This window comes from Orbicella faveolata, unplaced genomic scaffold (genome assembly GCF_042242905.1).
Source record: "Orbicella faveolata isolate gen_17 unplaced genomic scaffold, um_ofav_v1 contig_15, whole genome shotgun sequence".
Lineage (NCBI taxonomy): Eukaryota > Metazoa > Cnidaria > Anthozoa > Scleractinia > Merulinidae > Orbicella > Orbicella faveolata.
Genome location: NW_028301542.1, coordinates 11,236,460 through 11,261,915, shown reverse-complemented (window position 1 = coordinate 11,261,915; position 25,456 = coordinate 11,236,460). Strand labels below are relative to the sequence as shown.

General features: G+C 40.3%; 1 protein-coding gene and 1 long non-coding RNA gene across 2 annotated transcripts; one reads left to right on the top strand and one right to left on the bottom strand.

Annotated features, from left to right (window-relative positions):
* Nucleotides 1-1,718: 1,718 nt before the first annotated feature.
* On the top strand, nt 1,719-22,590 carry LOC110060728 (uncharacterized). The gene is made up of 22 exons (XM_089288422.1): nt 1,719-2,296; nt 3,916-4,001; nt 4,660-4,894; nt 7,408-7,539; nt 8,018-8,124; nt 8,397-8,471; nt 9,190-9,243; nt 9,680-9,801; nt 10,361-10,464; nt 10,989-11,146; nt 13,273-13,379; nt 14,776-14,859; nt 14,951-15,055; nt 17,482-17,608; nt 17,785-17,834; nt 17,939-17,987; nt 18,173-18,235; nt 18,845-18,990; nt 19,577-19,660; nt 19,808-19,891; nt 20,411-20,468; nt 21,194-22,590. Exons 1-22 carry the CDS (start codon nt 1,947-1,949, stop codon nt 22,105-22,107), a joined length of 3,294 nt encoding a protein of 1,097 aa, XP_089144548.1. The 5' UTR covers nt 1,719-1,946; the 3' UTR covers nt 22,108-22,590.
* Nucleotides 9,695-23,914, bottom strand: LOC149113524 (uncharacterized). The gene is made up of 3 exons (XR_016206844.1): nt 23,821-23,914; nt 19,969-20,048; nt 9,695-9,786 (listed from the first exon to the last, which is right to left on the bottom strand). It is a non-coding gene; the product is annotated as an uncharacterized LOC149113524 (long non-coding RNA).
* Between the last annotated feature and the right edge of the window lie 1,542 nt (nt 23,915-25,456).

The following is a 25,456-nucleotide window of genomic DNA, read 5'->3' as shown; positions in this document are numbered from 1 at the left end:
ATCTTTTCCTTATTTTCTCCCAGAAGCTCTTCTTTCGCTTTTTTGATCGTCCCTAGTGACTGAGAGCATGGAACTGGCTACGGATAAACAAGGAATATTGGACAATGCGGTCCCAGAAACTAAGAAAATAGTCACAAAATGTAACCATTTAACTCAAATACGAAACATTTATTTAAAAAGGCTTTTTCTCACAGTTTCAGACTCTTACAAACTTGTAGTCTTGACAACAGCTGACCGTACAAGGGTAAACCTTTGCTACATGTGACGACATGTAATTACTTCGGATCTTCTCGTAACAGCTATATCTCTTAACACAATTTTCCAGAATAGGGAAGACTTAAGCGGAGATTCTGTGAGGAATTATTATATCGGAAAACTGTATCGATCGCTCTCATCACATGTTTCATTCAACTTAAAACTGAACACCACGCAGAAATTTTGCCGCTTTTTCACACCATCACTTCGTTTAGATCACACTGAAATGTCCACATCATTCAGTCGATTTATAACTTAAGAAAAATTTAATAACGCAATTATTTCATTCGCCCTTGTTGAATGCCGGAGAAATTTGATGACGCAACCCTCATTTTGGATTCGGGTGAGAAAACTCGCTCATGGAAATCACATGATTGTCGTCATCTCATCGTTTTCTAAAAACTTCATTTTCAAAATATTTTCCGTCCACACTAAAACGCGAAGCCGGCGTTTTCAAATTCCTCCGGTTTGAAGAGCGTTTTCGAAAAGCTCCGTTTTCGCGATGGATAAGTGTTGGATGGTAGGCCTAACCGTAGAAATAAAGCTGCGTTTTGAAATTTTAGAAATTTCTCCGGCGTAGTGTGGACATGCCCCAATACTACACGGTATATAAGTTGTCATCAGGTGTCTCCCCATTGTCTCACTTCATCAACTGTAATCATTCTCGAATTCAATTCTAGTGTCCAGTGTGATAACCAATAGCCCACCGCACCCTCGCCACCCCCATCACATACACTCCCTCTTTGCTTTACATATTTTAGTTTTTTCCGAATGTTTTGGGTTTGGTTTTTCTTTACCGCGATCACTTAATCCCGAATGTTATTTAAGAATATAAACTGTAACGAGTTTTCTTCGAAACATTTAGCAATTTTGATTTAGAAATTGATCAAAGTTCGTGCTGGAAAACGATTACAGAGGCTCAAACGTCGAAACGAAGGTTTTCAATTTCAAGCTACCTAGACATTGTGACAACTTCAAATTGAGATATGTATAAATATTTCAGCAGGTTTAGTATGCCAATAGCTGACCAGCTGAACTGGATATAATGCACAACCTCTGAGGAAAAAGACAAAATTCCACGAATCGGGAATAAGGAACTAATTCAAACTAATTGTTTATAGCCATCTAGAAAAGCAGATTGTGCGGCGATCGATTTCAAATCACGAACTGCGAAACCATTGCCGTTTGTGTACACATTACTGAGAAAAATGGCGCAACTTCAGATGATATCTTACAAGTTAAAACGACTTTCAAAAGCCGTCTGCCTGGACTCTATATGATGTTCATTAACCTATAAATAAAACACTCTTATAAACCGTGCTAACACAACGAGCACATAGCTAGCAATTTTCTTAATCAATAATTGATTCTGTTCATTGAACAAAGATTCCCTCCTTTTGTCTCTTTTGTTGTGGGATAAACGTGTGACATTTGTTCCGAGGCCGTGATCTTATTGTTAAATTGATGCCCCAAGGTATTAGCCAATGGTAATGCGTTTGCTTGCAGCAATAATCATTCAAATTTACATTGCGGTGCGGAGCGAACGAAACTTCTGCACGAGGACTATTAGAAGTAACAGCGTTCAAACCAAAACAAACAGTCCTCCTTATCGGCGATATTAAAGGCGCCCGATCGAGAGTGATTTGATTTGAGTTTTCAGCGAGGTTGTCAAAAATAACGCTCTGTTTCAAATGACGCAAGGAAAAGAAAAAGAAATCGGTAATAAAGATGGCGAGAAATTGGCATCAAAACAATGTTCAGGTGCTGAGGATCAGAGACGAAGGCAGCATCGCGCAGATCAACACCAAAGACTCCTATTATCCATGCTTATATTCACCGTCATAGCCTGGCTTCTTGGAAAGACTGATGTAAGCATATCATGGATTTTTTTTCTGCTTGCTTGGATCTTTTTCTGGTGGAAAAACACCGCTACAAAAGTAATTGATCTTGCTGCAAAGCAAGCTGAGATTGATAAGAGGCGAGAAAAAGCATTGTCGAATGCCGAAACAACAGAATGGTTAAACTTCATGATCAACCGATGGTAAGTGTGAGAAAGAACTGAATTGCATTTATCTCGCTGTCGGGCTTTCTTTTTTTCTTAAGTGCGTGCTGCAGCAAGTCAGCGCTGTTAAGGTCGCCCCGTTCTTAAGACTGACTGATTACCATAGAGAACGCATCTCATTGCTTTCATTACTATGTCAGAAAGTTCAAAGGATAAATGTAATGAATTTCTTAAACCAGTCTAAACAGAAATCACATCGTATTGTTTCTATTCAGAGGGAAACAAGGATAAAAATATTCTGGCTACTCTCCTGAAAAGAAATTTTTCATGATTTCCTGGAGCTTGCTGTCTGCTTGCTGGGTGAAATAGATTTTTATGACTTTCCAACATAACATGCTCTGCGAGCAGTTGGTATCTTCCTCGCAGGGTAATATAACGCGACCAACAAAAAAAGAGGAGAAATTATTAGGTTCAATCCTGAGAATTCTTCGAAATGGATTTTTTTAAGAACATTTATCCTGGTAAAATCCAAGTTATATCTAAAATTAGTTCACCCGGCATGATTAACACGAATGGCGTCCCTCAAACTTTAATGAAGCAATTCTACCAGAAACGTTTTTCCATTGCTTTGTTTTTCGGGTGGGAAATTTCTTTCCTTAGACAACACACAATCATTTAGTTGGAATTTACCACAGCAAGCGTGTTACATACAAAGACAAATCGAGGACTACTTCTTCGCGGAAGTTTTGACAGTTCTAGATTTTTTAAGAGGCAAAACGTTTCTTTAATATGCCAGTCATGTGACTCGTTTTAAAGTTATTGATAAATTTAAGTTCGAGGTTACTTCAAATCGTGGTCTTGTTTTCTTTTTCTCAATCCTATCTGTGACGAAGAAACGTACCTCAGCAGTCGCATTTTCAGGAAATAATCATACAAGGCCTTGAATATTTTATGACCTACTGTGATTAAATTAAACGTAGGCCGCATAATTTAGGCATCTTTATTTGAAATGAGTCCTGTTCACGATTTTAACCCAGGTGAAATGTCCAAGTCAACATATCTTCTTTTCATTTATGTGTTATTGAATTTTATCTCTCATGTTCCACAAAATTACTGTTCAGTATAACTTCAATAGGGTTTTATCTTTAAAAAACATTATAAATTATTTACCACGAAATAATAGCGCGCCAGACGTAATTGATTTCCTCCATCACAGGTCTACTTTGAGAGTGATTTGTTCTTTTAGATTTTAATAAAATGAAATTGATTGATTGAAAGTTTTGTGTTGAAGTGAGAAGACTTTGCAAAGAAGTCTTCGAGGTGTAAAGATTTTGTGTGGAAGTGCAAACGAAACATCATATATTGTAAGAGTAATTAGTTTAGGACAAAAGACGTTGAGTCTCTTTCCTCTTACATGCAAGTAATCTAAGTATCTCTCACCAATCGACTGGTTTATAATTATTTTGATGCTTAATTCGTATGTAAAACTTTACTTTAAAACACTTTGGGTCGCAGAAACAAAGTAAAATTGGTTACTCTCACACCCAGGTATCCCACGGGCCACGGCGCAAAATGGAATCCGGGTACCATTTTGACCATATTCTTGAGGCGTGCGCAGTTATAGCGCTTCACTTAAGTAATCGTCAGTTTTCTTGTAGGTTTGTCTTTAGCGATAGATCGTTGCTCAGCTGCATCAAGAGAAACCTGGAACCTATACTCCAGTCACACAAGCCGTCATATGTAGGTAAGGGTGGTTTGTGCGCATGCTTATTTGTTCATCGCTGGAATGCTTCAATGTCACGCCATGAGAAACTTCGTGCGCGCGCGCTGAGGTAAAAACTTGTTAACTATCGAACTGGACACCTCTGTAGAAATTTTGCGTGCATCTACTTCACGATCTCGGACGTTTGGTGATCCTGTTTCTTTATTGATTGATCATTTTTCCTATTTATTCCCTACATTTATTTGGGAAAAAGTCTAACTTTTAAAGGGTCCAAGTATTTTTCCATTGTGACAACACCATGGTTGCAGGGTTTGCAAATGCCTTTCTTAACGATTAAGCCAACTTGAAAGGACATCTCCAGCTAGTATTTTTCGCAGAAACTTTTCTCAAGTAACATCAGTAGCAGCCATATTGAATAACGAGCGTCAGGTTTTCATCTTCAAAATCAGGCTATTCCTCTGCACACCTTGCCTCTGAAACCCCATTTTTTGCCTTTCTGACGCAATGTACAGCCTCATTTTCATGTAACCGGAAAAAAAGATCACCAAATAATGAGCGTCAGCAGATATTGTGCGATCGTCCGTTCAAATCGAGTCTGCACCAGTTTCTTCCTTTTACTTCCTTCCGGGTCCCTATCACGTGTACAAACAAACTAATCTCGCTGTTCCTGTCTATTCAGGTTCTATAGAGATTCTCGACTTCACATTAGGCAACAGAACGCCATACTTCAAAAATGTGACAGCGTACGACAATCATGACGATAACCGAAATATAAAAGCTTCAGAATTAAACTTCAACCACCCTCCAGATGATCTGATGACTAGAGGTAAATATCAAGCAGTTATTCACCTGGACGCCGGTCTGACATCGCCAGAGGCCAGATTTGTTATCCGAATCAGACTCGGTAACAAGGGGTATGAATTGTAGTACTATGAATTAAACATTGCTATTTAATATCATAAAAGTGTTTTAAGTAGCCTAGTGCTCAGTATTTATCAGCCATTTCGGTGTAGCAACTTGAATGAGCTACATCTGGGATCTTCAACAGACGATTTGACAGGAATCACTTGTGTCTTCCATACATCATTTGTTTTTATTTGACCTTCCACCCACATCGTCTTCTCTTTTGCTTTCAATTCCGTACACTGTGTTCTAGATTGACTGGCAAACCGAAACTTTTTTTCAGTCCTAGTCTGTCTAAGACTAAAACGCTCTGCCACTAAAACTAAGACAGATAAGCACCTTGAAGGATTTTAAACCAACTCTTAGCGCGCATGTTCTATCCTTTAAATAAATTAATTAAACAACTTTTCCCTTAGCTTTTACGGACAACCTTTACCAACTAACAGTGTAGTTATAAAGTTATTGTGATGATGAAAATGGTCTTTCATGTTCCGTTTGTTTGATGTGATATATCAAACACGAAAGACCACATTTCACCTCGAAGTTCAAAGGAAGGAAGGAAGCAAGCAAGCAAGCAAGCAAGCAAGCAAGCAAGCAAACAAACAAGCAAGCTAGCAAGCAAGCAAGCAAGCAAGCAAGCTAGCAAGCAAGCAAGCAAGCTAGCAAGGAAGCAAGGAAGCAAGGAAGCAAGGAAGCAAGGAAGCAAGCAAGGAAGCAAGGAAGCAAGGAAGCAAGGAAGCAAGGAAGCAAGGAAGCAAGGAAGCAAGGAAGCAAGGAAACAAGCAAGCTAGCAAGCAAGCAAGCAAGCAAGCAAGCAAACAAGCAAACAAGCAAGCTAGTAAGCAAGCAAGCAAGCAAGCAAGCAAGGAAGGAGGCAAGCTAGCAAGCAAGCAAGCAAGGAAGCAAGCAAGCAAGCAAACAAGCAAGCTAGCAAGCAAGCAAGCAAGCTAGCAGCAAGCAAGCAAGGAAGGAAGCAAGCTAGCAAGCAAGCAAGCAAGCAAGCTAGCAAGCAAGCAAGGAAGGAAGCAAGCAAGCAAGGAAGGAAGCAAGCTAGCAAGCAAGCAAGGAAGCAAGCTAGCAAGCAGGCAAGCAAGCAAGCAAGGAAGGAAGCAAGCTAGCAAGCAAGCAAGCAAACAAGCAAGCTAGCAAGCAAGCAAGCTAGCTAGCAAGCAAGCAGGCAAGGAAGCAAGCAAGCAAGCAAGCAAGCAAGCAAGCAAACAAGCAAGCTAGCAAGCTAGCAAGCAAGCAAGCTAGCAAGCTAGCAAGCAAGCAAGCAAGCAAGGAAGGAAGGAAGGAAGCAAGCTAGCAAGCAAGCAAGCAAGCAAGCAAGCAAGGAAGGAAGCAAGCTAGCAAGCAAGCAAGCAAACAAGCAAGCTAGCAAGCAAGCAAGCTAGCTAGCAAGCAAGCAGGCAAGGAAGCAAGCAAGCAAGCAAGCAAGCAAGCAAACAAGCAAGCTAGCAAGCTAGCAAGCAAGCAAGCAAGCAAGGAAGGAAGGAAGGAAGCAAGCTAGCAAGCAAGCAAGCAAGCAAGCAAGCAAGGAAGGAAGCAAGCTAGCAAGCAAGGAAGGAAGCAAGCTAGCAAGCAAGCAAGGAAGCAAGCAAGCAAGCAAGCAAACAAGCAAGCTAGCAAGGAAGCAAGCAAGCAAGCTAGCAAGCAAGCAAGCAAGCAAGCAAGCAAGCAAGCAAGCTAGCAAGGAAGGAAGCAAGCTAGCAAGCAAGCAAGGAAGCAAGCTAGCAAGCAAGCAAGCAAGGAAGGAAGCAAGCTAGCAAGCAAGGAAGGAAGCAAGCTAGCAAGCAAGCAAGCAAGCAAGCAAGCAAGCTAGCAAGCAAGCAAGCAAGCAAGCTAGCAAGCAAGCAAGCAAGCTAGCAAGCAAGCAAGCAAGCAAGCAAGCAAGCAAGCTAGCAAGCAAGCAAGCAAGCAAGCAAGCAAGGAAGCAAGCTAGCAAGCAAGCAAGCAAGCAAGCAAGCAAGGAAGCAAGCTAGCAAGGAAGCAAGCAAGCAAGCAAGGAAGCAAGCAAGCAAGCAAGCAAGGAAGGAAGCAAGCAAGCTAGCAAGCAAGCAAGCAAGCAAGGAAGGAAGCAAGCTAGCAAGCAAGCTAGCAAGCAAGGAAGGAAGCAAGCAAGCAAGCAAGCAAGCAAGCAAGCAAGCTAGCAAGCAAGCAAGCAAGCAAGCAAGCAAGCAAGCAAGCAAGCAAGGAAGGTGAAAGTGGAATTATTCATATATACTTCACATCACCTCGAAGTTCGTCAACAATACTCCGCTACGCGTCGTATTTTCAACTTTCTTTTCGGTGTTTGAAAATGTGGTCTAACACAGTATTCGTGTTTGATATATCTTCTCAACCAAGACTAAAACTGAGAAGAAAACGGAGAAAAAAAAATCGTTAAAATCTATCCTACTTAAGATCAGATATTCAAACCCCGTCACGGTCATGATTTACTTTGTTTAAACTTGATGAATCTGATTAATGAGTCTGAGAAAGCTGTTTCACGCAACCTAACTGAACCCATTTTGCCATTCTGCAGGTTTCTCGGTACATACACAGATGTTGCAATAGAAGATCTTCACATCCACGGCAACATTCAGCTGGTGTTGTTGTTCAATCGAAACATTCCGTTTCCTCACGTGGCAGCAGTGTCCTTATGTTTCACCGAGGAGTAAGAAAAATTTATGACAAGGACTAATAATAAAGCTGAAGGTTGAACATGAACTATAGCCTTGTTGCTCGAACATGCGGCTCCAAGAATATAGATTAAAAGTGCTGTTTTCGACTTGAATATTGCTACACAACATGACATATACTTAAGATGACAACCTTGACAATGTCGAGAAATGATAGAAAAAACAATAACTACTTATTAACCAAGAGTTAGGTCTTTACGGAAAATCTCAGACTGAGACCTTGCCGTATTGACCGATTTGAGATTTTCCCGTAAAGACCAAACGTTCGAGGTTAATAAGTTGTTTATTATACGGCTTTTTGCTTTGTTTTAGCAAGCCGGTGATCGGCCCGTGGGCATTACGGGAGAATAATGCACTACAATTAGCCAACCTGAGCGCACGTTACATCGACTACAAGAACAAGCCATATAATAACAATGATTAATGAACCCGTCTTGTTACCGTTTGTTTTAGACCACAAGTATCATTCGACATTCGTTTCCTAAAGGCAGTGCAACTAATGGAGGTTCCTCTACTAAGGCAGTGGATAACACAAATGGTCCATGATTCCCTCAAATTAGGTGATATAACTCTGTATTTCCATGATTTCATAACTGGCACTGGTCAAAAGTTTAACAACAAAGAAGTGGTCAGCCTACTGACCTCTACAAAGCCTTTTAATTTTTTGTTACATTTGTAATTAACAGGAAAAGACCAAGGTAATCTTAACTTGATCTTCTCTTGTAATTAATTTATATCATAAGAAATGTGACAATGAGTTGATAAGCGTGTTACATGGAGTTGATAAGCGCGTTAACATGTCTCAGCTCAAAGATCTTATTCTTACCTTCAGCTCTGGTAGATCCTGGTCACGTAACAATTCCTTTTTGTAACGATCCTGAAGTTGTAGGAAGAGGAGCGGCGTATGGTGAGTCATCTGGAAAACTAAATTAGCACTTGTTACAACTATTTGCTTCTTATCAAAGAAGAGCACTAAAAAACGTTTGCAGTTTAGGGGCTGAGAATGACACAGAGTTAAGGCCCCGAGAGATTCCTGGTAACAGTCTCTCCCTGGCTTCCTATCTCCGGCTTCTGTCGGCCTTAAAGGAGCTAGAATAGCCCTTTTCACGGTTACCTTTGCTCATTTGCATTACAATAAAATCTAGCATGTATGTGAGGCAATTTCGGGCTATTTTGTAGTTTTTGCCCGAAATTGCCTCGCATCCACGTTGGATTACATTGTAATGTAAATGAGAAAAATTAACCGTGAAAAGGGCTATTCGTTTAACCAATTGTTTTGGTCTTGGAATGAAATGTCTACGTTATAAGTGATTACAGTTACAAAGTATACCAAAAAAAAACGTTACATGTAACATACAAAATTCATTCTTTAGAGTTGAGAAGGGAACACCAATACTCGGGCCGCTTTAGTAAATCTTCCTTTGACCCAAACTAAGTATATATGTAATACATAGATTTAGCCAAGCCTAAAAGCGGAGCTCCCATGAAATACTTATCATCTGCTCCGTCTCCACATAATAACCTTTAAAGAAATTCCCCAGTAAGCATTTCACCTAACTGAATGAATTGAACAACAACAAAAACAAAAAAAAAGTGTCAAATTTTTTTTGTATTTCGTTTATTAGCATGTGGTGTGCTTACTTTGACTATCAGTGGAGGGTCTCACGGAAAATTAACAGGTGAGAAATCTGTACAGTGTTGTATCCCTAATAAGGGCAACCGCAAGAGCCATCAACGGGTAATTTCTCCATACAATATCAAAACATTGTAGACCAAAATGGTAATGAGAGTAAAACTAATCATATCAAGTAATTAAGAGCTCAAAACTGGCCGCGTTCTCTTTTGTTTCGCTGACTGCGCGAAGCCTGGGAAGGGGAGTCGACGGCATGCAAATTGGTGACGTCACTGTACGATAGAGTCCAGGCTGGTAGGAGTTAGTGACTTCATGTAAGACCAAATTCACAGAGTTCACAAAACAAAAACATTAAAAAAGTGAGGCAAATTTTCTAAGATTATTTGATCTCTCAGCATATTTATATAAATATTACCTTCACCTTTATATTGTAACTTTCGGGTAGTTTCGAACCTCTTTCACATGACTTGTGTCTGTGGCAGATGACCCGTACTGGTGCTCTGTGAAGATTAACGGTCAAAAGCAATACACTAGGGAGGTGATGGGAGATGATCCTTGGACTGATCACGTGTCTCTTCTGGTATATAACCTACATGCAGACAAGGTGAAGTATATATCAACATGGTTTCATACTGGACTGTACATGGCAAGACACATTATTTATATTTTCCATGATTTAAGTAGTATACCTCGGATGAATAGATCAATTTATTCATGAATTCATCTGCTTTGAGTTAATAAGATAAGGATGGAAGAACTGGTTTAATGAGATACAGGTCGTGTAGGTAAATGTGGGGGAGTGTGGAGAAAAAAATAAATTATACATGCATGTGTTATTGATTATTGACCACAGTCAGCAAGTCTAATTACCCATCTTCCACATGCTAAGGTTAGCTACAAGAAACGTTTGAAAAAGCATCGGAGAGAAGCTAAACTAAACTAAACTAAGATTATTAGAAATCGCAAACCGCTGTCGCGTTTAGCCGGTTAAAGAAGTTAAAATAGTGTTGCAGTTTTTGTCTTTTGAAGTGACATTATATCGACTATCCTCAGTCTTGCCAAAATCTTGTCTTGTTCAGCTTATAAGTACTACCTTGTTCGGTTGACATTCTGCCTCTGAGCACGCGCTTACACAAATGACAAATGCTGCCAATTGTTTTCAGCTTGTAATCAAGCTCAAAGGAAGACGAAAACTCGGCACCAAGTACACTGTGGCTGAGCATGTGCTGCTGCTTTCGAATTTTTGCTTGGAGAGTAATCCTCTACAGTAAGTAAACAACGACTGATGTGTTGCAGCACGATCACTTGATTAACCAGTCAGAATGAGGATTGTGTATTTTCGGCCAATCAGGCGGTGGCAACCTAACCAATCGTGAAGTGACTCACGAGACATTTCCCGCGCTTTCGACCGGTTACAAGCACACTGAGTAGTTTAAACCGTACCTGCTGGTGCAGTGACAAGCTGTTTGATCATTGCGTGTTTAGTTTTATACAAACAATAGAAAGCCACTCCTTGCATTGTTCCTGCTTGGGTAATGGCAATACTACAAGGAGTTTGATTGTTCACATCAGTTAAGACATCCTCAGCATGAATCACAGGCGTCCTTTTCGTGGGAGATTAATGACAGCACCGAGAAGCGTCGAATTACTGGCTAAAAGTAAACTGAACTTCTAAGCAAGACAGTACTTCACTTTATTCCTCTGACCAGTGTGGTGATCATGATGGAAGAATATATGTCGTTGATAGCGAGGTAACATGGGTGTGATCATTCTTTGTTGTCTTTTATCTAGTGAAAAAGTGTTGGAGAAATCATCTTTCAAACCTGCTTCCCTGACGGTGCAAATGGAATACACATCTCTACCAGTGATTGATGTTTGCCACACAATAACACATGAAGAGTTCAGCAGAAATTACACCAGCAGACTACGAAATTTGCACCCGAATGAAGGTGAATATATTTTAAATTCATAACTCCACACTTACAGGCAGTGCAGTCCTAGCCTCAGTGGAATTTAGTGTGAACTAATTTATAAATGCAAGCGCGAGATAAAATTTAAATTCAGTTCCTATTCTAACAGCGTGAAATGTCAGACTACATCATTACAATACCGTGTGCCGACAGGAAGCAATTTTTTTGTAGCATCTTGACATGCAGTAGCTCTAATGAGGATTGTAAGAATTAACATTGCTTGGTGACAGTCCTGGAAAAATATACTGATAAGATAAACATCTCAAGGAATCAGAGTCCGCCATTTTTCAGTTGGGATGTTGCTAAGCAACACGACGTATCCTGATGATAATAGCTGATAGCTTTTGCAATGGTCTTGCAATTTCTGATTGGACACGAGGAATAAGACACTGAAGAAGTGCCAGACCCGAAAAGTCTGCTAAATACAGTTCAACCCCATTAAGGACGTTCGCGCTAATCCTCCGTAGGAAAAAAGATGGGAATGTTACATTTACCCATAGTTCTTAGCGCACGAAAACCTAAACAACGTTCATAAAAACGTACAGAAACGTCATAAAATCTTCAAACCTAGGCTACTTAATATCCTTAGTACAGGGACAAATATTGTAATTATAAGGCTTTCTTTGTGCCTTTTGGGCTGTGTTAGGTTCGCGAGGCATTGTGGTAAAATGTATAGCCGCCATCTTTTTTCTTATGGTGGATTGTTTCTGTGCATTCATACTGCGCACTCAAATTCACACGCACATCATGCATGAGCGCGCGCACTAAGTAATAAAATGAACAATGATAGGGCAGATGGCCACTGTTATAGCTTTGCCTGGATTTAATGATCTTGGACGTTCGGTGACCCCTATTTTTCTTTCCAGAAACAGATTTTATTTACAATTACCTCCACATTGTCCAAAAATGAACAAAAAGCATAATGTGGGAAGTTAAAAGAAATTCAAGATTTCTGTCCACGGGACATCAAATTCTGCCATCTTGCGGCTGCAAGGCGCGTGAAACTATGGTCGCTAAATGCGAACTTGTTCTTTAAGGAACCTCACCAGTTGACTTAATTTACTTAATAGGTCCACTATTAACGAAGCCCAATATTTTCAGATTTAGGTTGTTCTTCCGGGCATGTTCTCTCCAAAACGAAGTCGGTGACCCCTCAATTTTTTTTTTTTTTTTTTTTTTTTTTTTTTACATTTCTGACATATCTAACTCATAATCTCACAGTGGTAAAAGTCTAAGAAAAAAATCAATGTTGGAAAATTTTCGTGCGAACGTCCTTAAACGGCCACCCTGAGGGAAATGGAGAGTGGCCGCTTAAAAGGGGCTGGCTTTAGGGCTGATTTTACACGGTACGACTTTGTCGTGTGCGACACGCGTACGACAGGCCTACGACATGAGTTGTTTCGTGTAAATCAAACCTACAACTCGCTTACGACTACTGTGTACGTCAAAAAAATGCCATAGGATTTTAAAACATGTTTTAAAACGCTGCGACAATCGTAGCCGAAGTCGATAGAAAATGACGTATTTTGAGACAAATTTCTACTGAGTGGGGGACGAGGTGAAGTGTTCTCTCGTCAAAATGGCGGACGAACTTGTTGTCGACTGATTCACATGAAGACGTTTCTCGAAAAGTACTGGACGGATTAAAGCGAAAAACATCTCTTTAGAAAGTTTTTGCAAAGCGCAGGACAGCTAAAATATTTTTTTACTGTTTGTTAGAACTTTCGCTCCGAAAATCCAGGAGCAAACTTTTGCGTATTTAATTTGGAAGTGAAAAAGTCGAGCGCGTGTAAATGGTCCTAAGTCATATCGTAGGCCTGTCGTAAGCTTGTCGCATGTGACAAAGTCGTACCGTGTAAATCGGCCCTAATAGAGGTAAAAACAATGCTAAAAACCTCATCGGGACTTTGATTGCTGGCCGCCTAATAGGGGTGGCCGTTTAATAGGTGGCCGCTTAATAGGGGTTCGACTGCAATTGACTTTTTGGCACTTTTTCAATTAATATTTATACTTTTGAAGACTTGAGTAGTTGGATGGGTTTCCGTGGCCGAGTGATGGCGAAGTTACCATTGTAAAAGATTTCTTTTTGTGATGCCCGCCTTTAGTTTCAGGTGTGCTCCTCGTGTGTGCTCACACCGGTCACAGCTTAGTGCCCATGGACAAACACGGACTCAGTGATCCCTACTGCGTTATATATGAAAACAGCAGACAGGTACGCAAGGTTTATCGCTGTTTAATCCTAAGCCCCCAACTACAAGTTAAAATCAAAATTTTGGGAACATATTTCAAAAGCTTTCCGTTTTCCTATCGTTCCTATCCGCCAGTGAATGCACGTGCGACATGACATTCCTCATATCATGGGGCCACCAGAAAGGAGTTAAAACATCTCCGTTTTCAAAATTTCCAGTTGAGAGCGATTTCAAAATACGCGTTTTACATGAAATCGACAGTTTGACATACATCGTAGGCCAATAAGTTATTATAAAATAAATAAATATTACAAATAAAACATAATCTGTTTAAGAATTTCAAATGGTGGGAAGCAGACCAGTTTGCTATTTACAAAGCGTGACCGAGGAGTTGAACTCGAGACTACCGACAACCAATTTACTTTATTAATACCGGCTGGATTGAGAATTTGAATTAAATTTTAAAAAGACACCATTTGGTGAAGACAGGCTAGAAATGTATGGCTTTCCTTCTGTACCACGCCACAAACAAATGTCTTATGACCTTATCATTCGATGCATTTTTTTCTTCCTTTTCATTGGCTGAGAGCCAACCACATGACCTGCAAATAGCTGCCTACAAATAATGGTCTGCTCATGCGTAGTACCGTCTGAATGTGTTTTGCTGCAAATAATATTCTGCTCGTGCGTAATTGTAACCATGATCTCTGGTGAAAAATAGCAGATTGCTCCTCTGAGCCGTCAGAGAGTGATTTAAATAAGAAAACAAAGTTTGGTGATCGAATGATAAAACAATTATTGAACTCGGTTATCACAAAATATCGTTATTTGTCAGTGTATCGCCGATCAATTCCTCGGCTTCGGCAAATAATTGATCTGCAAGACAAGTAATGGTAATAGGACTGAGTGGAGTGCAATTCGATCTGTTATCATAAGAGTGATAACAAAATCGGACGACCGCACAGCGGGAGTCCGATTTGTTTATCACGAGTATGTTTACAGACCGAATTGGACGACACTGAGTCTTATTACCAATTAATCATAAAAACGACAATTTCCGAGAAAAGAACAATAGCCAAGTTATGACAGAAGGGGAACATTTGAATTAAAATACCTACAAAGGAGATGTAAACATTCTAAGGCCACCGCGCCTCCTACCGGCAATTAGGCGCCAAAAACCCAAATCAAGCGCGCGCACGCACGTAACTACAACTTTGAATGTGATTGGTTGATTTAAACTACAACTTTGAATGTGATTGGCTTATTGAACTGTCCGATAACAACTTGGCAAGTGAATTAGTGGAAAATAGGAGTTTTTTAAACCAATCACAATCGAGGAAATTGTAATTTTTATGACTAATCACGATAGTTTGCTCAACTTCGTCCAATAATTGTTAATTATTCGTTTGTTCATTTTAGGCCAAGCGCGGGGAGGCCGTGAAGGGAACTCTTAGTCCTGTATGGGACACCATGGTGGAAATACTTGTTGCTGATTTTACCCAGGTTTGAAGTTACTTGTGATCTACTCTAGGGAAGCAAACGTGCCTTGCTCTTACTGATGAACCGCGTCATGACGTGTTTTGTGTTTTCCTAGACAACGTTGTCGTTTGTTGTCCTGGACAAAGATACAAATGCTATTAAGATGATCAAAGATGAAAGAGGCGACTTCATGGGATCATGCAACCTGTCTTTGACTGAGGTGAGTTTGAAACAAATCAAAGGAGACCTATAGCCAAACTCGTGGATTAGGTAATCTAGAGATGAAACATATTGGTGAACTTGCAATTACTGGCATATTATTAAATGCTGTTAAAACAAGCCGGGTTTGTACCATGCAAGGTCGCACTTAACTCACAAAGTGTAGGCTTTTTTCGTTGGCTTTTTTTTGCACACATATTACAAAGACATACGTCCAGAATAGCTAGGATGGCAAAATTGCAGCAGAACATGCAGTGGTAAAGGCTAAGGGTTCTTGGGTCACAGAGGACACTCCTGCCCAACAAATCATAGAGTACTCTCCCCCCTCCCCCCCCCCCCCCTCCCCCTTCCCTCACACCCAGATCTTGATGTTGATCTGCCTGCTGGAAAAATTTGCATGTATTCAAGTCGTACGAGCTCACAAACGTTTTTCATTGCATTTCATTCAACGTTATAGGTAAGGTTTCTTATGAGACAGCACTTTTTCAATGTGGAACCGCTTGTCTTTATATATATTGCACGTAAAATACATCAATATAAGATACTCTTTTGCAAGCATTTTCAGTGTTGATCCGACGAATCTGTCAACCATAAATGTGTTCCAACAATAATAATAACAGTTTCATTTAAGTGTCAATGTATTTAGTATTAACTAATAATTGGGGACAAGCTCACAGGGGGTTTCTTTCCCTTTGTTATCTTTTCAACCAGGAAACAAAAGTGTAAACAAAAGACAGGGTAAAAATCATTTAAGCTAATCAAAATCAAGTATTTGGGAGTTTCTTTCCAAGTTATGTGCATTTCACATCCCACTTAGAGTTCAGATCAATGTACTGAAATAAACAAGACAAGTATAGAGAACACAACTTTAATCTAAACTTAACTCGATGCCGGTTGAACATGGACAACTCAACATGAAAAACTTAAGTGTTTAAACTGCAAAGCGGTGAACGAAGGTCCTGCTTGATTGAACGATGGATCTCACAGCAGATCTAATCAGCCAAACTTGAAAAGTAAAACGATAATACGTCACTACTGCAAGGCTGACACAACGTCGTTGAGTTAAAACAATATTTCGGCTGGCCTCAGGTTTAGATGTTACTAAATTATAAAAATGAAATTACAATATTATACAATGGTGCCGATGTTTATCTTGTATTCAATACCTCTTTCGCTCATTAAAAGTTGTTCGTTTCGCTCATATAAGCTCATGAAGGTCGAGGAATAAGACACGTTCTCATCAAAGCTTACCACATTAGCTTTTTAGGTCACTTTCCAGCAAACAAATGCACATCTCCTGGTCATAATTTTTTGAACGCCTGGACGACTCAAATGCTCCTGAAATTCAGCCTTCAAGTTGGCCATAGTACTAATTCGAACATTCGAGGTCAACTCCACTTCAATTTGGCGAAACACCTACTATTAATGGTCGTGTAAAAGCTGCAAAGTCATCAATATTCGGGCTAGCACAATGCAGGCATTGAGCAGTGGGTGTTACTACCGCACGGGCGTAGATTGAGGGTGACTTCCTCTCAGGTTCCTACACGAAGAAACAGTATGTCAACTAAATATGACTTAAAATTCTAAGTCTTGTAACCATTTTATGACGAAAAAGAACTACATTAATTTGCCCTCACTGAGAGTCGAACCCGGGCCACTGTGCCCTTACTTACCACTGTACCACCGAGCTGCTAGCTGCCGGAAGGTGGAAAATTTAAACTACATATAATGAACAGTAATATAAATTAATATAGAGTTACCCTAACACACAAATGAAAGCTAACCGCAAGCAAAATGGAGTGACACTAACCGCAAGCAAAATGGAGTGACGCTAACCGCAAGCAAACTGGAGTGACACTGACCGCAAGCAAAGCTAACCGTGCTAACTGCAAGCAAGCAAGGTAAACATGTACAGCGGTTTATTAACACGTCTACCTTGTATAAGCAACATCCAGGTGTCCAACCCCATACTCCGCCCGGGCGTTATATTTTCCCTTGAGCAGTAGGCTCGCACTGACTGCACGGTTACTATTCCAATATGGCGTCGGGCGCGGTTACTATTCCAACATGGCGTCGGACTCGGGCGCTCTCGTTCGGGCCGACTAATTACGAGCAGTGTCTACACCTGACTGAGTAAGTGAGTGAGTGAGTGACACATTTGCATATCGGAGTCCCCGCAACAAACACATTTCTTCGCTTCGCGTATCCACGAGTTTAAAAAGGACGTCATGGATATCTTGGCCGGGTTCGTTTTTGAACTTATCACTGAAACTGCTGCTGAATATTGCATTGACGATAGTGTCTCTATACAATCTCATGTCTGCCTTAATAATTATTCCTTTCCACGACTTCTCGAGAGCACTGTTTACTTCGTTTAAATTCAGCCACTAACCAGACGTTTTACAAAGTTTCCTGTGACATTTCCAGATATCTCCCGTACTTTTCAAGAAAAACCTTGATCTTCTGTATAAAGTGAAGGGCTCTGGTATGATGAAAGCAGGGAAGCTCTGCGTGTCCGCCATTTTCAGACCCGTTCAATCAGTCGCAAAGTCGGGTAAGTGTACTTGTCTGTTTAGTAAACCTGTTATATCTCTCGCGGCCAATTGCCATGGCTGACCTGGCAAGAGAACACTCAGTACAATATAGCCAAATCATGTGGCCCAGTGTATCATTCTTTTCTCTACGACTTGCCGAATTTATTTCCTTACTTCAAGATGTTCATTTTTCTAGAAATAAAAGAAAGCAGCCTTGGACTTCCAGAGGGAGAACCTCCAGGACCGGTAAGTTGCTGCCAGTGAATAAGACTGCACTCCAGCAAGCTTTAGAATTACACCATACCACGCCTGACAGTTTGAACGTACTTTTGTTCGTTAAAAATCTTTAGAAAGATGCTAAGATTGAGGTACAGACACTGGAGGCATTGCTGAGAGCAGGTATTCCAGCCGATTTGAAATACTATTGTTTAGCTGGAAATGATAACGGCAAACAGCAAATTGCCAGGAATTGACTTAACAATACTTATTTTTTCTTTTCACGTACTACAGAGGTCGGCCCCAAGAAATGGAAAATAACAGATAATATTTCTTGTTTCGTCTCAGTATTTAACTTTCTCTTGCAGAGCGAGGAACTGTTGAAATAAATATTTACCAAGGACGTAATCTGGTAGCAAAGGATGTCAATGGTATGTACACGTTCACGTTTACAGCATTACTGTCAATTCCTTGTTTGTTCTATGTTTGTTTTTTCATTCCACCGTCACTTTCAGGTACTCGCGCAAAATTTCATTTGCCCTTTAACTCTGCGAAAATTTGAAACAGCCAATCAAAAATCTCCATCTACTGCAATGTTTCCCAAAGTTAAAATCATTCACTAACAAAAACATATTTCATAGTTGTATAGACCTGGTTCTACGTTGATGGCAAGATGACGCAACAACGTCGCATGAACAACTGGTTCAGTAATGTTTTGAGTTCAATGATGAGCCCACGTTTTGTAATGACTGCCGTTTATAATAAGACTAAAATCATGCAAACAAGCACAATTTAGCAAACAGAAATACAAACCAATCAGAACTCGAAGCAAAACCATGTAATCAGTAAAAGCGCGGGAAAGAACACGTGGGTCACTCCGCGATTGGTTTTGGTTTTACAAGTGATTGTATGTACGAGAAATTTCTGCGCTCTGATTGGTTACAACACATTGCTCTAAGACCAGTCATTTTTCTTAACAAAATTACAATGAATCCGGAAGGAATTGTTAAAGCCGCGTTACCCAGCGCAATTTTTTTCAGGTAAAAGTGATCCGTTTGTAACAGTAAAGGAAGGTAGTGAAGGACGAGAGAAATTTAGAACAAGAACCATTATGAACACACTTGACCCAGTGTGGAAAGAAACGGCTCTTATAGCCATGCCTGATGTGAATGGACTGCTGCTTCTGGTAAGAAGAATTCTGCCTTGCTACGGCAAGCTGTTCGTTTATGTCGTGTAAATCTTCCTCAACTGATCAACCATCGTTGTTCTTTCAGTTCTGTTTTTATTTCTTTGGTGTTTTCAGCCTTCATAAACTATTACTTTTGGACTTCCTTCCATATGAAACTAACAAACTAACAAACTAAACCGTAAATAATTCCTATCGGAAGGCGCTACTTCAATTTACTTCATAGTATAACAATAACAACAATAACATTTATTATTTGTATTGCGCCTTTTCTATAAAATATTCAAAAGCGCATTATTGTTATTGTTATTGTTATTGTTATTGTTAAAGAGAGAACGGGTTTCCCTCGGACAGGGCTGAACGCCTCGTGCGTCTTCCATGGCCGGAAGGATTCCCAGTGTTCAACTAGTTCCCATAGTTCAACTAGTTGATATATAAATATAGTTACTGAACAAATATCACTGAAATTGTCACTTATCTCCCACCAGTTGATATGCAGTCAGGAAATTCTTAAATTTTCAATATTTTCCCGGATACGTTAACAAATAGAGAATGTGAATGATCATTTTTGCTTTCTTCCTTTCAGGAAGTCTGGGATAAAGATCCGCTGTCACAAGAGAGAATGGGACAAATAGGTTTTACGACGGAGAAACTTAAAGACTTAGGAATGGTAAGAACATTTCCTCCTCATCGTCTTTGAATTTGCTGGAAAACAACCCCTTTTCAGTAATACCCCTTCCCCCAAGCCCTAAAAGAAAAGTTTCAGGTCGTAAAACACAACTATGTTTAATACCAAACTTGTCATAACGTTTCACAGGCTCCGTATGAGAAGCGCTGGTGTAGACTCCGAGGAGTGAAAAGTGGAGAGCTACAGCTGTCATTCAAATACACGGCTCCACAAGTAAGGATGAATATGTTACAAGTAACGCACACAGCAGGCAATATAACGCAACCTATTCGGTCAACAATGTCACGCACCTTCATGCTCGTCTTCTTAAACCTTTCTTCTTTCTTGTCAGCAGAAGAGATTAAGATACCAAGACCCATTCACCCAGTGTCTAGTCATCAAAAACTGATAGTTAATAAACGCACTTTAAAACAAACCAAAAAATTACATTACTTTATGTGGCTAGATATTTGCCGTTCCCTTTCCTTTTTCCAGAAAAATGTTAGCATCTCATTTGTTCTCCAAACCCATGTTTCTTGTGAGAAACAGACTGTGTCATAGTTCAAGAGGCTGCAGTTCGAGTCAGCTTTGATATCACGCGACAGAAATGGAAATAGCTGCACAAACTTATCAAACTATTACTAAGCATTGAGAAATCGGTGAGAATCTATATTGAGCCTTAATTCGTTTCATTTCCCTTGAAAGGTCAACGTAATGTAACAATACTAACCAATCTATTTGATAACATAATAGGCGGAAGATGACAACACCAATAACAACATAAACAACATTGAGTCTCAAGCGCAGAGAGGTTTGTTTTTTTTTTTGTCTACTGTCACTAATATCTTGCTGACTATAGACTACGAGGAGTCCGTCTTTCGTTTAGTCCGTCGTGCGTGACACGAATGAAAACCGCGAGAAAAAAAAATGGCCTTGCGAAATCCTGGGGGCGAGCAGCGCGCGAAAGTACTTTCGCGTTTCGTAGTCTTTGCTAACTACAACATGCACACCAGATCACGCCACCAAGTAATCTTTACTAATTAACTATTAACTTCCATTGCATAGTAACTGAATTCCATAGTTTTAATTCAAATTTAAAGAACTGTTTCCTCTTATTATTGCCTCGACCCTGAGGAAGACTGGCCTTACTAGCTGAATCACTAGTACTTTAGCCTTCGTAGTGCCAGCTTACCATCACTTTGCCGAGTTTTTTGTCGTCTGGTAGGTTCGTTTCTTGAACAAAGCGGCTTATGCTACTTTGTTTGGTCCTCCATATCCAAAAGTTTTATACCTAATTCATGCTAATTATTATAGAGCCAGTGGTTATTTGGAACGTCACGCAATAGAGACGTTGTGTGACAGACAATGTAGTAGACTAACGCTGTTCAGGAAACTTGCCTTGGACATACAAAGTATTTAGAATTTGTTGAATTTTTTCAACATGGAGAGCACTTACAGTTACAATATTACTATGCAGTAATTGACAATCGCCCAATGGATATTATCAGACAATGTGTCTAAATTTTATTCTCGCAGAGAAACCCTCGCTTGAATCAGAAGTTCCAGTTTCAATAGGCACCAATGGCTCTCTACCTTCCACTGTGAGCACGCTTCATACATCCCCGCCAAAAACCAGTCAACAACCTCCACAAGATGAGAGGAATCTTCCATCTTGGGTTGGTACAATGCAAACAAAGAGAAGGTACAATGGTGGAGAGGAGGAGGTTGGGGAAGTGTTTACACCAAGTGCGCCCTTGAAATCATTCTCAAAGGCAGAAACTGAAGGGGAGTACGAGCTCAAAGCTTGGCCACGAAAAAGTGGTCGTCTTCGATCTGTTGTTGATACAGTTCGTTCGCTTCGCTCTCGCTCTCCAGCATCTTTTTCTGGTGCTGAAAATACCTCAGGGCACGGAGAAAGCACAGGGCAAGGAAGCCAAACGGAAGGAAAAGATAAATCCAGGAATACTTCAAGAGTTCTAAAACGGAATTCTATCCGTAAAAAGTTCTCCTTTCTAAAGGATCGCCGACAGCGTAGCGTTAGTGAAAGCCATTTAGGCGTGTTATACTCCTCACAAGATGACATGGATGGTATGGCGGCAAACAGCAGTAAGAATCGTGCACTGAAAAAGCTTATGCGGCGGAGCAGTGAGAATATAACTGGTTCAACGACCCTTAGGCGCGAAAGAAGTCCTGAGAAATGCTTTCACTCTTTGCCGAACAGCCCTATCTCCATTACGTCGGGCAGAGATCATTTTAAACGCAATGTTGGTCAACGAAACTCACGAAGCACTGCTTCTTGTAGCTCTAATTCCCAAGGATCAAGTACAACTCAAGAGAAGTGTCCCGCGTGTGATTTCAACGTTTTAATTTTGAGTGAATGTCCGGACTGCAAAGAATCACAGCAGAAAAACTCTGTGCATCCTTCACCCCACGAAAGACTGATACTTTAATGATTTAAAAACAATGGTGGAAATACGAATTTGTTGATGCTGAGATGAATTTGCTCCTTTGAAGTGCAAGGCATTACAGTGGCACAATTTTTTTTAAAATGAAAATGACGAAAATGACCAAATCAAAGTGGCTGTGAGCCACTGAACTTGGAAAATATATTATGAAAGGGTGTTATGAGGCATTGTTCATTAAGGAACTACTTGTGATGTGAGGGCAGTCTAGCTTTCGAACAAGTCCATAAAGCCTTTTTCCATTCAGGGGTGTGTTGTAATATTTGCAAAACGAAAAAGTTCAACGTTAAGAAACTGTTTGTTACTCAGGCCTGCCTACACGTTTTACATTGCATGTATTTGTACATGTCTTACTTGTGCTGTAGTCAAAAACGGCAAGATTATTTTGTTTGGTCAAAAGTGAAGTATGGACTGAACGAAACACTTCAGCCTGCGGTACGTAAATAAATAATTACTTTCGCCCTTCGTTAACTGATGTAGTGGCACAGTGTGATAGGCGCTGGCTCGCCATACGAGACTTTGGGAGTTCTAATCCTAGTGGTGACTAATGATAATTTTCCTTTCTTCTTCATTGTTTTTTCTTTTTCTGTCAAGAAACCACTTACCGAAAGGTAGCGTTTGTCTTTCCGTCTCCTGTGTTAAAAAAAAATCGTCTGAAGCCTTTAATCATTCGTTTATATCGATTTCTTTCGAACTCACAATATCACGTAGGTTTGTGAAGGAAAAACCACGAAGACTTTCCCTGAATCGAGTCGCTAAGGAAGAACCATAAGTATTTTCCTTCAAGGAAAAAATCGTCATACCTTCTACCTCTCGAAAATAACTAACTTGACATGCTGCAATCCACTGTAGAACGGCCTTAGACGGCTAATGTTCGAAACCCGGAGGGACTCCTATATGAAAAGCTCGGGGATGCTTGTCGTTTCAGGTACAAATCAAGGATTCTGGTCTCACTTAGGATGTTGATGACGAAACGTCACCATTTTTAGCTGTTAAAGTATCCGTTAGGGTGCATTCGAGGAAATAATAATAAAAGAAACGCTCTCATTCAATTTCTGTTGTCAGGCTTGATTTCCGGTGATCTCTCGAGCACGCGAGTCAGGTCTACAAGTGCGCACGGGATCCTTTCTTGAACAGTCGGGGCAGTGAGCAAACCTCTTCCGTTTTAAGTGGCCTTATGGGGTCTAATGAAGTTCAAGCAACGTCCACATTACTCTCCCTTAGGAGTTAAATTCAAATCCTTCCGACGAGCATCCCCTGCCTTTTCATATGTGAGTCCCCCACGGGTTTCCAAATGTGTAACGGGAAGTGTCCCTATGAAGGAGAGAAGGAGTGATGGAGTGAAATCGTTCCATCACTACAACTTGGAAAATAATAAATATTTTCCAAGTTAAGGGAAAACGCACATTTCCATCTACAGAATCATGCCCAGTGAATTCATTAAAATAAGAGATTATTGAGTGACTTTACTTTGAGAGACAAATGATGCTGAAACATTACAAGTACCTCCAATCTTGATAGCACTAGCCAGTGACTAGATTTTCCGGATTTCTCCACTTTGAATAAAATATAAAAGGCAGTCGACCGTAAGAGTGCCTAACTGTCATCACCTGAAGAATATGGGCGCTTGAAGAACATTCGTTTCGTTCGGCTGTTTGAGATTTTGCGACGTAAAGCAAAAGTAAGATATGTCATACGTACCTTGTCAGTTCTTTCTGGATAGGCAGTGTTACATGTTTGTCTTTAAATATAAACAAGTCCAAGGATATTGAAATAATCCCGCCATGTTGTTTCGTGTTTTTCAGTGTGTACTACACAACGACTAAAGAAACCGCATAATGTCTTTATTGCGGGCGTTCGTTATCTCCTGTGAAAACCCGGGTGGGGTGAGGGGGTTAAAATAAAAACAAGACATAACTAGTAGTAATCAAAGATTAGAGCAGTACGTTTACGTCCGTACTTTGCATGTTTGGTCTACTTTGGTGGCGTTTGAATGGCTCAATAGGAAACTGAGCTTGATCGAATGACAGATAACGATCTACACGTGAAGTTGAACTGGCGATGAAAAAATTAAAGCCTGCGGTAAAGGTGTTTTTAATTAATTAATTAAGTATTAACCTGTACTGGACGAAATATTTTCCAGGAAAGGCATTTAAACTGTTGGCGATACTTAGAATTCAATTTACAAAAAGCCCATTTCTTGAGAAAATAAAGTTTTGACCAGCGACCCTGCAAGACAGCACGTCCCCAAATGTTTTTAAATTTTGTGTTTGTATCTCTTAAACATTGCTCGAATTTACATCTTGTCTTCGCAAATGAAAAAGGTGAATTAACCATTCTGACCACAAAACAGGGCCTTTTGGCGAGTTACACAACACGCAAAGTTTGCTTTTTGACAACCAGTTATGGCCACCACGAATTTGCGCTACAAATCGGAAAATTTATTTTCTGACCACAGATGCGAGGGTCATCATGGACATTTGCCGAGCTACACGGAAAATTTGTTTTCTTACCACAAGCTCGTGGCCATTTGTCGTCGCCGAGCTGGTTACTTGCTGTCGAAGGCTAGCGGGTCAAGACACATTCAACTTTGCAGAAATCATGCACACTTCGAATTTATAAAATAACTGAGCTACTGCGCGCGCTCTCATTGGTCAATAGGTGTGTTCAGATGAGGGTATGTAAACACGGTTGTGACGTTTTAGATTCGCGCGTATTTTTGAGAACTGTTTTATAAAAGCAATAGAGCTCTTTTTCCATGTTTACATAGCCTCATCTAAACACTCGGGGGCTGGGAGAATTCTCGAAAGTTATGCAAACCCGAGACTACGTCTCGGGTTTGCACAACTATCTCGAATTCTCCCAATCCCCCTCGTGGTGCAAATCGGCGAACAAATCCGTGAGAAAAATTCTCGGTACAAACTGGATTAGGATTGCGTTACACTACGTGAATGCAATAATAATAATGATAGGTGAAATTCGGTATCGTTAAAATAAATGATTATTAGACTACAGTCTGATTTTCGCGGTATCGAATAAAAGAAGTAGAAAATATTATTGTTGCAAGCGCGCGCGGTGTTCGGACGAAAGCTGTGAATCTTGGGGCGAGTAGACGGGGCGTTTGAGGATCATGGGCCGTGATTTTGCCGGTAAGACTGTTGTTATGCTCATTTGAGGCTTAGCGTTCAACAATAACTGACTTTTGTTTACTTACCATGACCAGACCCTATAAAGCTTAAACGTTAGCTACGATTTCGTGGCGTTTTCTTGTTAATCTGACTGTTTTTTTTCTTTTTTTTCTTGCACTACTCGCCCTACCTGACCTGACCAGGATAAT

Coding starts and splice junctions, on each gene's coding strand:
- LOC110060728 (XM_089288422.1), top strand. CDS start 1,947: ATGACGCAAGGAAAAGAAAAAGAAATCGGTAATAAAGATGGCGAGAAA. Junction 17,835..17,938: donor AGGGAGAACCTCCAGGACCG/GTAAGTTGCTGC, acceptor AAAAATCTTTAG/AAAGATGCTAAGATTGAGGT. Junction 20,469..21,193: donor TGAGTCTCAAGCGCAGAGAG/GTTTGTTTTTTT, acceptor TTATTCTCGCAG/AGAAACCCTCGCTTGAATCA.